General features: G+C 31.3%; 1 protein-coding gene across 1 annotated transcript; it reads left to right on the plus strand.

The window, feature by feature from the left end:
• The first annotated feature begins 13,241 nt into the window (after positions 1-13,241).
• Positions 13,242-13,877, plus strand: LOC107874002 (uncharacterized mitochondrial protein AtMg00810-like). Its single transcript, XM_016720909.1, has one exon. The coding sequence runs from the start codon at positions 13,242-13,244 to the stop codon at positions 13,875-13,877; it is 636 nt and encodes a 211-aa protein (XP_016576395.1).
• The last annotated feature ends 1,078 nt before the right edge of the window (positions 13,878-14,955 follow it).

Consider the following 14,955-nt stretch of genomic DNA (forward strand, 5'->3'; position numbering starts at 1 on the left):
TGTTTAATTTGTGAGCAAAAATAAAAATATGATTATTCAAAATTTTCTACAATTTATAAATTTTTCTTAATTAATTAAATTAATTCTAATAGTTAATTTGTTATGTAGCATTTTAAAAATGACTTAAAATTTAATGTAATATTTTTTTTAAATGACGTGGCAGACGTGTCAGCTGACGTGGGAGAGAGTGTGTTACACTCACTAAAAAAGGGTTTAAAATATTATTTTTTAGTGGGTTTTAGGGTCCAGATGACAAACATGTATGTAGAAGTGTCCAACTTACAAAACCAACATAGTACAGGGGTCCAGAAGGTCATTTTACCATTAAAAAATTCAAACTTTTCTCTTACTCCACACTCCTACCCTCTCCCATCCCTTCCCCCTCCCCCAACCTCATATAAAAAATTTCAAAAAAATTTTCCCCCTTTCCCCTCACTCCCCTACCCTGACCCTCAGCTCCTACTAACCCTCCTTCCCTCCTAAATTTTAAATTTTTTTTTAATAAAAAAAAATTTAAAACTTTTCCTTACCTCATCCCTACTACCTATTCTGGCACCCCCATCCACCCGCCTACCAACCCTCTTCCCAAAATAGGTTTTAATTTTTTTTTAATTTATTTTTTAAAAAAGGATTCTAATATATATTTTTACGTTTTAACCAAACACTAAACTGTATTTTTTAAAAAATACTTTTTCATTCACCAATTAAATATTAGAAAATATTTTTCATCCACCAACCAAACATAAAAAAATAAGTAAGACATCAACTTGTTTTCCAGAAAATTTTCCTTCATACCAAACACACCCTTAGCTAAAATAATGCTGCCATCAAAGAAAACCATTTTCAAATTTTACCCTGGACCAAATTGGGCCCCCTATTGCACGAGTCCTTACTATTGGACGTTGAAATTTACATTATTTATACAGTATTAAAATATTCTTATATATATATATATATATAATAAATTTTTAACCCTCTTTAATTAATTTATATATTTTAATTTTTCATATTTAAACCTCCTAAATAAAAATCCCGACTGCGATCATGATAACACGGCATGAATTGTTGATGCATTTATTTCCAGTTCAAACAATTTGATTCTGAATTCCTGATAGAGAAAAGGAAATTTTTAGAAGTGTCTCGACATATTCAATAATACTCTCAGTTTTGCATTGGAAATTGCACAAACATTATCATAATCTTAAAATCTCATTCAAAGAGTATTCTATTATATACTTCCCATTGGATTCAGAGGTTATCCCAGAATTTGAAGAGTGTGGGTGTACCTTTATCTTAGCATAAGTGTTCAAGAATCCTCCAATGACAACTGAGGGATAGTCTGTGTCTGATTGACTGATTAGTAAAGGTTCAAGTAATAACGAAAATATAAATTCATAGGTCAAATATGAATTTTAGAGTAATATTTATCGAGTACACATGCACCCCACCTTAACACGTGAATTCGCCCCTGATTGGATTGTTGCTAGTTCGGTGGAAAGGTTATTAATTAAAGAAACAAAAGTCTCCAGGCATATCGCATATTCTATTTTTTTCTCATTTACTTGTATTTAATATCTATATTGAAATGTAACAAAATAATTTAAATTTATACTATAAAAAATCTATTAAAAAAATACTTACTACCAAAATTTTTCTCATATTCAAATCTCAAATCAATATCCATAAATTAGGGCAGGAACAACCTCATTAGCTATGCCGCAATGTTTGATGTATATCACAATTTCCTTTGAAATTTGCGCTCATTAGCCGAAATTTAAAGACGGAGTACCTATCATAAACAGTTAAAACAAAAAATCTGCAGCCACATGTTGTAACGAATTGTAAGTCTGCAACTTTATACTAGACTAGAAAAGCTTATCTTTTTTTGAATAATAATTCCAACTTGAACATCGATATGGTCAAATTCTCAAACTAAAAGTTAAAATTTGGCAGATTGTAGTATGCATTAGCCGTTCATGTAGCATTAAAGTTTTTTGATTCACGTCATCTTTTTTTGTGCCTTTACAGCTGGCTTAATTAGTGGATCAATTGTGTGTACTCTTCCATGCATGCCGTAGCGGATTCAGAATTTTCAGTAAGAAGATTCAATAGTACATATACGAACTAGTTAAAGGAGGTTTAAATTCTACTATTTATGCATAAAAAAAAAAATTATTATATAAAAATAATATAATTTTTCGATAAAGAGAATTCGAATAATCCTGAACTCTATGTAGCTCCCCTACTGCATGCATGGAAGAACCTTCACCACTATTACATTTAACCAAGTGGACTGATACCTCTAGACAAGTGGGAAAATATTGCTCACACTTGTTACACTCACACAATATATACAATTATACATACATAGCTGGATGATCGATCAACCAACAAGTTATGTGGCAATTATTTTTAATATTCTCTGTGTCTCAATTTATATGACACACTTTTTTTAATCAATTCCAAAAAGAATAATATATTTATGCGTTTAGTAACAATTTAACTTTAAAATACTTATTTTACCTCTACAGTCACACAATCATCTATTACTTATTTTGGACCACAAGTTTCAAAGTCTTTATTTCTTCTTAAACTTCGTATCGAGTCAAACTGACTTATTTAAATTGGTACAAAGATTATGCAGCTCTAAATATAGAGGTAGGGTTTGTTTTAATTCGAGATCAAAAACATTTTATGTGGTTGAAATTTTGTTTTATAATAGTGCCTAGCATGATTTAAATCAGTTAGTATATTTACTTAGGATATTATCGTAGTTAAAGGGTAATTATTCAATGGATCGAAAGAGAAACCAACTCTTTTCATTTTTTTTTTTTTTTTTTGCTGCTCTTAAAATGTGTCATCACATATAATTAATTTATGCCTTAGAAATTGTAGCTCAAGAATAAAGGGAAAAGAACAATAAAACATGGTATCGATTGAACAACAAAGGAAAAACAGAAAATATCAAGTTTGTAAGGACAAGAAGCACAACACATATCAATCAAAAACAATTAGTAGTACACTTGGATCTATTTAATTGATTTCTATTAAAGGATACCAAAAATTGACCACTCACATGGTAAGGTCAACAAGCTACAAAATTATGTTTTCTTAGCTAGGGTTGGGGGTGGGGGTCATATATTTCAGATAGGTAGTCACTGCATATTGGAAAAATCCATATCATCTGGCTAGGCTTCTCCAAATAATTGGAATCATCAATCGATCACTCAACTCATCTTCACTATTTGCCTTTCACTTTAACTGTGATACTCCTATCTAGTATAGGATTTGATAATGAGGGAGGAGGTGCTACGTGTCGAAGAAGGGCGAATGAGAGGGGCAGGACAGTGTTGTGGCACGTCATGTGAGGTTCATCTTATCAAAATGTCATTATCACGTGAAATTAAACGTATATCTTAAGAAAAGAGGAATGTATTTGATTCAACTATATAATGTTCGGAAAATTTTTTATATGAATAATGACAATGGATAAAATTGATCTTTATGGCATAGTAAAAAGCTAATTTGACAAGTTCCTTTATCTTTATGATTTCAGCAAAAATTATCATACAAGAAAAAGTAATTTTTTCTTTTGAATTTTTGTTGAAAGTGAAAGGATGCTTATCCTTCAAGCAATTTTCTCTTGTTGGATCTTTATTGAGTTTGAATCGTGAATTTCCTTTTAATTTCAGCCTTATGGACAATTTTGATATGTTACGGAAGTGACTTTTGGACTACAACGTTTACAAAATCATGATCGGAAAAAAGTTGAAGTGTCGTATATAGGGAGAATGTATGGACAATTATATGTGGAAAAATACAAATTAAATTGAGTGAGAATAAAAAATCTAGACACATATGTCACTAGTTGCTTATATATGCTGTCGATTAGCTTGAAAGATGGGGAAGGGAAAATGACTTATGAGAAAGGTTGTCTATTTCTATTTCAATGGTTCTATTCTCCCCCCCCCCCCCCCCCCCCCCTATTAGTTCTTGTACAAAAATGACACATTATATTTGTAACCATTTAATTTTGGACTTATCATTTCCTTTAATGAAAAATTTTACATTGGAAGCAATTTAATATTTAAGATTAAACGTTCTTATTTAAAAATAAAATAAAATCATATCGAGTTAAATACTATGTGACATATAGTGTAAAGTAAAAGGAATTGAATACTCTCTGTCCCATTTAATTGTTACATTTTCTTTTGCATGTTCCTTAAAAGATCATATATAAAAAGTATTTTTTACTACTTACCTTATCTCTCTCCAATAAATTTTATGGTTTATTTAAGAACAAAAGCTAACTTTATTTCAAAAACATTTAATACTAAATTAAAATAAAATAATAAAAAAATAATTAAGTTCATCTTGATTTGGTAATATAATAAATAAATTGAAATAATTTTTAGAAACCTTGACAGAGGGTGTACAAAATGTGATAAATAATCTAAATACTTCCTCCATTTTAAATTATTTGTCATGATTTATAAAAGTAGTCTCATTTTATTTGCTTAAAAATGAATACAAAATTAATTAGTTTTTCATTTCATTTTAGTAATAATTGTTTTTAAAAATTACAAATACTTTAATAGAATTGTGGACAGTAAAATTTGTGATCGAAAAAATAACAATCGGGATAAGAAAAATATTGCAATAATCATGTTATTGATTTTAATATGTAAGTGTTACAATCTATATGAATCCTCTGATTCGTCTTTTCAAATATAAATTTAAGAGCTTTGATGAGCTTGATCTTGAATTTGAACTTAATTTGTGAATTTGGTAGATTTGATCTTGACTTGTAAATTTGGATGCAAGGGCCTTTAAATTTGATCTTGGATTTTCGTCTTGATCTTGAGTTGTTTATGAACTTGAATGCTTGATTGTAACTTGTAGAGATATCTGTTGCATTTGATTCACGAACTCTCTCTCACTTCTTGTTAGAATTGTTGTGTCCTTTTCTAAATTATGAGACTGTTTTTATAGTTGTGGAAAGAAAGAGTCATGGCGAAGTTAGGCTTTTTTTAGCCAATCAGGTTTAAGTGACATGTCAACATTTGATTGGTCTTTTATTTCAATTGGCATGCTACATCATTTTGATAAATGATGTGATCCTATTGGCTCATTTCCTTGACTAGGCGTGTCATATATATCATTCGATATGTGGCACCAATTGAGCCTCTAGAATAGGATGACATCTTAAGTGTGTGGGGTAAGAAGGAAAATGTTTTTCATGAAAATTTTTTCTGGAAACAAGTTGGTTTTTTACTTGTTTTCTTATGTTAGATTAGTGTTTGATTGGTGAATAAAAAATATTTCTCAGAAAATACATTTTAGTGTTTAGCTAAAGAATAAAAATATATTTTAGAAAAATAATTTCTGACTCTAAAAAAATACTTTTTTAGGGTGTGTTCGATATGAAGGAGGCAAAAATATTTTCTAGAAAAATAAGTTGTTTCTTACGTATATTTTGTGTTCGTTATGCAAATTGGGTAAAAATATATTTTCTAAAAGTATTTGTATATATTTAACAAAAACAATGAGAATGAATAGGATAAGAAGGGTGGGATAAGAAAAAAAATTAATTTTTTTTAGGGAGGGAATTGGTAGGCGGGGGTTGGGTTGTCAAAATAGGTAGTAAGGGTAAGGTAAGATTTTTTTTATTTTTTTTAAAATAAATAATTATTTTTTTTTGTGTGTGGGGAGGGGGGGAAGGGGGGTCGGGGTAAGGGAGTAAGGGCGAGGTAAAAAAATTAATTTTTTTTTTTAAAGGGGAAGGGGCGAGGTTGGTAGGGGTGGGCATGGGTAGTAGAGGAAAAGCAAAAAGTTTGATTCTTTTTTAAAAAAAAATTGATTTTTTTTTTCTTTTTTTGAAGGGAATGAGGTTTGAGTTTTGAATTAGGGGATGAAGTAAGAAAAAAATTTGAAATAGAGTAGTTTTTTTGAAGGGGGTGGTAGGAGGTGAGAGTGGGGTCAGGAAAAATTTAAATTTTTTTTAAAAATATATATTTTTTGGGGGTGGGGGGGGGGGGGGGGGGGGGAGGAGGAGGAGAGTAGGGTTTTGGGCAGGGGATGAGATAAAAAGAATTTGAAATATTCTTTTTTTTAATAGGTGGCGGGTTAGGGGTCGGAGTAGGTGTGAGTTATTTTGAGAGTTGTATGAATATTTCAACTTAAGAGTGAAGTTGAAAGAGAGTTTTAGAAAATATTTTCCTTACTTGAAGAGAAATCATCTTTCTTAGATTTAAGGAAAATAAGTTGATTTGAAAAATATTTTTCAAAATCTTTAAGTTAATCAAACACGAGAAAATTGTAAAACATTTTTCAAAAAATGTTTTCTTTCGTACCAAACACACCCCTTGAGTTTAGCAAAATAGGCTCATTATTTGTAGTCTAACTTAATGGACTATCCCAATAAAATTTGAACTTCAATTAAATTTATATTTATTAGATTTAAATTATTGATTTAATTGTATTAATTTATAGTATTTATTTGAATAATATATTTAAAATTCATGTAATTACAAGAATATTTTAATATATAAATAAAAATAATAAAATTTTCTAAAAATCCATAAAAAAAATGATGGAAGATAATTTGAGATGAAGAAAGATTAATTGGGAAACGGCAGAAAAGCTAAAAATGTCGAAAAGTCGGCCAGTCTTTGGAAGTATGTAAAAGGAAAGAAAGAGATAATTAGAATTTTGCTAATTTAATGTTGACGGCCATCCAATATAAATATAATCCAGGGGATTACCGACATCAATAATCGTGATTATTAAACACCACACAAAAGATCTCTTCCAATTACGTAATGATATCATCTTAAAGTTAAAGTTAATAATAATATTATATTCTATCTTCTTGACAGTAACATATTAATGTAATATTCAAATAAAATCATCACTAAATAGAAACAACTAGAAAAGTTAGTTCCTGCCGGCAACCTAATAACGTCCAAAAAATTTCTTCAACGTATCGTACATGCAATGTGAGTTCTCTCTTATTAATTACTCCCTCTATTTCTTTTTAATTATTTTTTTTCATAAATTAATTTAACTAAATTTTAAAGATAAAGATAAATTAAATGAAATTAATTAAAATTTAGATTTTTAAAAACTATATAAAAAGTATTATAAATTATAATTTTTTAATTTAATTAAGAAATACATTTTAAAATATTGGTCAAAGTTTGTATCGTTTGCCTCTAAAAAATTATGAAAGGGATATTTTTTTATTTTTCGTCGGGCGTGTGATATCTTCGTTTTTATTCTTCATAATAAAATTTCTTTTCAACAATTTTATTATCCGTTTATGTGGTGAAACTTGAAGCTCTTGTCTTTTTTTTTTTTTTTTTTTTTTTTAATAAAAACTTTTTTCTTTTTCTTTTTTAATTAAAAATGGAAAGTTCTCATTGGACCACTGATCTCTAGCTAGGTGCAAATTATAAGCTAGAGCCAAGAAAGCCTAAAGTATTTTGGATTCAAAAAATACAAAAATAGAAAACCCTGCACGTGTGTGTCACGTGAAGTGCACATGCTACTAAGATATATGGTCATTTTCTTTATGCTTCTATAATCCATACATGTAATAGTCAATGATAACAATTATGCGCAATACGTTAACACTCTTGAGAGGCTTTGTTCTCTTTCTGCTTTGTGACCACATACATAATTAAGTGCAACGACCTAAAAACAGAAGATAATATCATAAATATCGATAAAATGAATTAATCTGACAATTAGCTATGTTTATTCACAAGTAATTACTAAAATTATCTAGGTAAAAGATCAATATTGAATAATTGATACTATAAGAAATGCATATTTGGCATCCAACTAGAGAGGTTGTTCAAATCTTAAGTGTATCCTTACACTAATGTACAAGTTAAATCCTTAATCATTTTAAAAGGACATTTGTTTGGAGTTACTTTGTACACGTAAATGTGCGACAAAAGAGTCATTAACCATACCAGAAAATTAACAAAGACAAAATTAGTTGATTGCTTAAAGACAATCAATATGTGATAGATAATATATGATAATGTGTATACAATGAATACATTAGCTACCCCTTTGGTAGACAGAACAAAAGACCCAAAATCTAATAGCAAAATACCAAAAGTGACTTTACTGCTTAACACAGAAAATGACCAAATATTCAAGGACTGAAAAAAAAGCATAAAATGGAAAAAAAAACAAACAAACAATATTCATTCTTTTAGGACAGTAATACCCTTCCTAAGTCTTCTACGCCTTTAATTTTGCTCCAATTATGCCACAATCGCATCGAACAAGTTATTGAGATAATGAACTCAGGAATTTAAACTACATGTAGAATTTAAACTTAATTATGATTTAAAGCATTTAATTTCTTGAACCAATTTAGTTTTGTTACAATGTAAAAAACTTATCTGAGTAAATTCTTTATATACGATTCATAAATATTTTCTTTTTAAAATAAAATTATGTGGCGATTTTCGAATTATGAGAATCTAATGAGTATTTTTTTTTATGGCTATATTTTCATACCCTTTAATAAATACTTTTAAATTATTAATTACAGTAATTATAGTATTTTTGCCTAATTTATGGATATGTAAATTTTATTTAAAAAATATAAAGAGTTTATGTCCTAATTTACTATCAAAATTAAATTGTTTGTCTCTTGAATTCAAAATTAACTATGACATATAAATTAGAATAAAGAAACAATCAGTTAATTTTATCCCATTTGTATAAAATACATTTTTAGCTAAATAAATTCAATTGACTACCTTTGTTACATGAATGTAGTTTGTAGACTGCTCATAAACATAGACAACAGTGGAGTCAAAAAATTTCACTCAAAAATTCAAAATGTAAAAGTAATAATGGCACCATAAAGCTAAGGGGATGTAGTTCTGACTTCTGACAAAGAAAAGAAGGTTAGTATTAGGACATAAAATATTTACCTTTTAAGTAAAATTAGAAGTATTTTTTTCTATAAATAAAGAAAATTTTTGTCCATTGTATTCTCGATTTCTCATCCAAAGAGAATCTCTCAAGAAAAATAATAATTACTCTCTCCTCTCTCTACTCTTATTCTTCTCTTGCAGAAGATAGTGAAGTGAGTAGTGAAGTTAGTTGTTGTAAAGTTAGTTATGAGCCAGCTGTCACATAGACAACTGTATATTAGCTGTAACTTAACTTGTTAGTTAGCTAGTGGAGCATGTGAGGATTTTGTTAGCTTGTGTATATATAGAGATGTCTAGCTCATAACAGAATAAAATTTTCAAGTCTATACAAATTTTATTTTCTCTGTCTTTCCTAGGCCTTCTAGAACCTTCTTTCTCTTCTCCATAGTTGAGGTTTCTTAACATGGTATCAGAGCCAGATTCTGGTGATTCCTTATCTCAGCATTGAAGAGAATCTAGTGGTGATTTCCTCTATCTCACGCCGGTGGCAATTGCAATTGCAATTGCTGTTTCGCAGTAGGTTTCTACCAGTTAAATCTTTGTTTTCCTGTATAAGATTGTTATCAGTTTTTCTTCCATGGCTATTGAAAGTGAAACTTTTGCATCTGTTTCACATGGTCAACATTCATAAGAAATGCATCCTAATCACCCTCTGTACATTCATACCTTGGATACTCAAGGTTTGATTTTAACTTTTATTCAACTTTCAAGGATCTGAGAATTATGCTCTCTGGAGTAAATCTATGCGGATTGTACTACTAGGCAAAAACAAATTAGGATTTGTGCTAGGTACTTGTAAAAAAAACATGTATGATCCTAGTTTGCATGATCTCTGGGAATGTTGCAATGTTATAGTTTTGGCTTGGATAATGAATATAATGTCAAAGGAATTGATTAGTACAGTAATATATGGATTCGATGCTTATCAGGTGTGGGAGGATCTTAGGGAACGTTTTGACAAGGTGAATGCCTCTATAGCCTTTTTTCTTCACAAGAATATTGCAACCTTAACACATGGCACTGTTTCCATTTCTATTTACTTTTCTAAGCTTAGAGAACTTTGGGATGAATTTCAGTCTTTAGTTCCTCCTCCTAGCTGCTTATGTCCTGAATCTAAGACCTATATAGAGCATTTTCATCTATAGAAATTGTGGCAGTTTCTTATGGGACTAAATGAGTGATCATACGATCATGCTAAGAGTCAAGTTTTAATGACTTATCCCTTGCCTAATATGAATCAATCTTATGCTATGATTATTAATGTTGAGAGTTAAAAGAGAAAGATAAGTGGTAATATTGTTAAGTCCACTGCGCTCCTGACTAACAGACATCCACAGGGTGTCTTTACTACTGCTAAGTTTTCTCAGAATACCAATTAGTATGCTAGGTATCATGGGTATCAGGTTCCTCAAAATCACACCATCTATGGTTATAAACCTAGAATATCCAATTCTGACTAGGCTCATTTGTTTTGTGACTTTTGCAAATTCAAAGGTCATACCAAAAATACCTGCTATAAACTCCATGGCTATCCTGGTGGATTCAAGTTCAAGAAGAGAGGAGGATCCTTACAAACCTGTGCTAATAATGTTGTGAATTCAGGATTTCTCTCTACTGAAGAGCAGGTGTACTCACATTTTCTATCTCCATCTTCTTCTCATTATTTAGGTACTAGAGAATCTACTTCATAAGGATCTGGCAGCATCTTCACCCAGGAGCAATATGCTCAAATCATGCACATGCTAAAAGGGAAAGAAATTGAATCTGTTGCTAATACAGTCAAGCTGAGCACAATAACCAGTTCTTCTGAAGGCACCTCTGATTCTACTACAGCTGCAGGTATCAATACTGTTTTCTTGTCAAGAATAGTTGAAAAAAATTGGGTGGTGGATACCCGTGCATCTAATCATATGATGTATAATATTAATCTACTCAAAAATCTTAAAGAGTTTCATATGCAAGATAAAGCTCATCTACCAAATGGTGATCAGGTTGTTATTAGACATAGAGGTGATGCCTTTATTTTCAACACCAAGACATTGCAACATGTCTTATACATTCGAGATTTCAAATATAATTTAATTTATGTGTCAAAAGTTACCAAGGACTTGCAGTGCATGGTGGTTTTTTTCCCTAATTTTTGTGTCTTTCAAAATATCTCAAGTGGGAAGATCGTAGGGATTGGTAAGGAGGATGAAGGTCTTTACATACTTAAGGTTGATACTTTTCAAACTTCAGGTGTTGCGGATATTGCGATGCTGGCCAATGTGAAGATATCTGATAAGTCCACTTCTAATTCATCTCCTTTGTATAATTCATTTATTGTAAATAATATGTGTTCATCTACTGTAAATAATATGTGTGATATTACTGATAATAAGTTGTGTCCTAATGCCTTGAATAATCTGTGTGATAGTAGTTTGTGGCATAAAAGGCTTGGTCATATACCTATGAAAATCTTAGCACAAATACCTACTCTATCCTGTATGAAGTTGGATGATCATTTGTGTACTGTGTGTCCTCTTGTTAAGCAATCAAGAATAGTTTTTCCTTGAACAAGGCTTAAGTTGTTTTCAGTAACAAGTAAATCATCCATATATACTAACACAATGAGAAGTGCATCATCCTAATTTTGAGTGAATAGAGAATAATCATAATGAGACTGAACAAATTTCATATCAAGAAGTGCTCGTGTCAACTTGAGGTTCGGCTGCTTGTGAGCTTGCTTCAGGCCATAGAGAGACTTGTGTAATTTGCACAGAAGCTACTGATTCTCCCTCTGGCTAGTACAACCTTCAGGGATAGTCATATAGACATCTTCATCCAAATCTTCTTGTAAAAATGCATTATGAATATCCATTTGAAATATGTACCAAGAAGAAGAAACAACTAAAACCACTACAGTTCTAACAATCACCATTTTAGCCACCGGTGAGAAGCTTTCAGAGTAGTCTAGGCCTTCTTATTGATTGTATCCGTTTGCAACCAGCTTGGCTTTATACCTCTCAACCTCTCCGAAAGCTCTATACTTTAATTTAAATACGCACTTACAACCAATAGGCTTCTTATCAGGGGTTAAAGTAACCAGTGACCAAGTCTTATTTGCTTCCAAGAAAGTTAGTTCTTGACGCATAGCAGATATCCATAAAGGATCTGTGCTTGCTTCAGCAAAAGTAGACGGTTCAATAATGGATGAGAAAATATTCAAAGCATCTCTATAAGAAAGAGTTACCTGCTCATAAGAGACATAATTTTCTAAGGGATAAGCATACAAACTAGTCTTAGAAGACACTGCATTATCTTCTATCCAAGCAGGAGGTCTGATATGTCTAGTAGATCTTCTGATATCTTCAAAAGAGATGATACTAGTGGATGAAACAGGTATAATAGATGAATCATTAACAAATATATCAGATACAATAGGTGGAGTATTAATATTAAAAGCTGATTTTGTAGATGAAGGAGGACTAGATGAATGGTTATTTGCAGAGGATTCCTCAACTGAAAGTTCAGATATTAGAAAGAGAAGAGATAACTTTAATGTTTAAGATTTAAAAGGAAAAACATCCTCTTGGAACACAGTGTCTCTACTAATATACAAATTCTTTGAGCACAATCAGAAGAATATACCCCTTTTGAGAGGTAAAGTAGCCAAGGTGAATATATGGTATAGCTTTGGACTAAACTTGTCACCTCTTTGGAATCTTGTGGCATTACACAAGCAACCAAAAAGCCTTAGATGATGTAGAACTGGAGGTTTATGAATCAACCTTTCATAATTAAATTGTCTTCTAAACAGTTGGCTAGGCACTCTATTCAACAAATACACAACTGTAGACACACAGTGACCCCAATAATGAAGAGAAATATGAGATTGAAATCTGAGAGCTTTTGCCATGTCAAGAATTATTCTATGTCTTCTTTCAACCACTTCATTCTATTGTGGTGAATAAACACATAAACTTTGATGCTAAATTTCAAAATCTCTGGGCAACAAACTGACTTGTTCATTAAAAACCTTAGTCCCACTATTTGTTCTTATAAATTTAATTCCTTTAGCAAATTGAGTTTTCACAAGCACATGAAAATCTAGAAGAACTACTACAGTATCTGCCTTAGTAGTGAGTAAGAATATCTATATGTACTTAGAATAATTATCCACTACAGTGAGATAGTGCACTTCTCATTGTGTTAGTATATGTGGATGATTTACTTGTTACCGAAAGCAACTTAAGCCTTGTTCAAGACATAAAAAAATAGTTACAAGAAAGGTTTAGAATGAAGGACCTGGGGGAATTGAAATTCTTTCTGGACATAGAGTTCTCCAGGTCTGAGAAAGGAATGCATTTATGTCAAAGAAAATATGCTTTTGAATTGATATCTAAAGTAGGGTTAACAGGCAGCAAACCTAGTGATACACCACTGGAGTTTAATCATAAACTCACCTCAGTAGAATATGACAACTTTGTTAAGACTGATCAGACTTCTGATGATACCCTACTTCAAGATAAAGGATGCAACCATAGAATTGTGGGAAGGTTGTTGTATTTGACTATGGCAAGGCCAGATTTGGCCTTTGTGGTGCAACTACTAAGTCAGCATATGCATGATCCAAAGATGTCTCATTTAAAGAAAACTACGAGAATGATCAAATATATCAAGGGTACTGTAGGTCTGGGATTGTTTATGCCAGTTGATGACAAGAAGGAATTGACTACATTTTGTGACTTTGATTGGGCTTCTTGTGTGGAGACTAGGAAGTCAGTTAGTTTCTATGTTGTGGAACTTGGTGATGCATTGATCTCTTGGAAATTCAAGAAACAACAAACAGTTTCAAGAAGCTCAGCTGAAGCTGAGTTCAGAAGCATGACCTCTACTGTTGCTGAAATTACTTGGTTAACGGGGTTTACTTAAGGAACTTGGGATAAAAATAAAGTTACATGTCACATTGTTTTGTGATAGTAAGGCTGCTATACAGATTGCAGCACACCTTATATTTTATGAAAGAACAAAACATTTTGATATAGATTGTCATTTTGTTAGATAAAAATTCAAGAAAGAATGATTTAGACACATCACATTGGTACAAAGCAGGTAGCAGATGTTCTTACAAAATCTTTGTACAGACCTCAACATGAATATCTTGTTAGCAAGCTTAGGATGAAAAATTTGTTTTCCTCCATCAGCTTGAGGGGAGTGTAGAAGATAGTAAAGTGAGTACTGAAAATTGTTGTAAAGTTAGTTATGAGCCAGATGTATATTAGCTGTAACTTAACTAGTTAGTTAGCTAGTGGAGCATGTGAAGATTTGATTAGCTTGTGTATATATATAGAGATTTCTAGCTCATAGCAGAATAAAATTTTCAAGTTTATACAGCTTTCAGTTTCTCTGTCTTTTCTAAGCTTTCTAGAACCTTCTTTCTCTTCTCCATAGTTGAGGTTTCTTAACATCTCTACTTTATTTTTCATAATAATTAGCTTATATTTGGGTCAGTCTATTTCAGTTTAATTCATTTTAATCTATAAAAAATGGGTTAGCGCAAATTGATCAATAAAAAATCTTATCAAATTATACTTTTAAAAAGATTTTATTTTATTTAGAGTAAATACATAATTACCCCACTGATGTTGGCCGAGATTTACAAAAAGACACCTAAACTTTGAATTCGACCTATTACCCCACGATTCTTACTTAATCCATTGCAAATACACCATTTTTCGCTGAATCTCAGTCACAAGAAAGAGAGTGGATGCACGCACCAATTAGATGCTGCCACGTGTTAAATAATTTAATTTCATATTTTATTTATATTTTTTAATAAAGTTACTCTTTTAATTTATTTATCACCCAACCCCACCCCCTCTCCCCCACCCCCACCCCGTTCAACATCTCCCTCCCCCATTCCCCCTGTCTAGCAGGTTCCCCCCACCCCCACCCCGTTCAACATCTCCCTCCCCCATTCCCCCTGTCTAGCAGGTTCCCCCCACCCCCA

This window comes from Capsicum annuum, chromosome 6 (genome assembly GCF_002878395.1).
Source record: "Capsicum annuum cultivar UCD-10X-F1 chromosome 6, UCD10Xv1.1, whole genome shotgun sequence".
Taxonomy (NCBI): domain Eukaryota; kingdom Viridiplantae; phylum Streptophyta; class Magnoliopsida; order Solanales; family Solanaceae; genus Capsicum; species Capsicum annuum.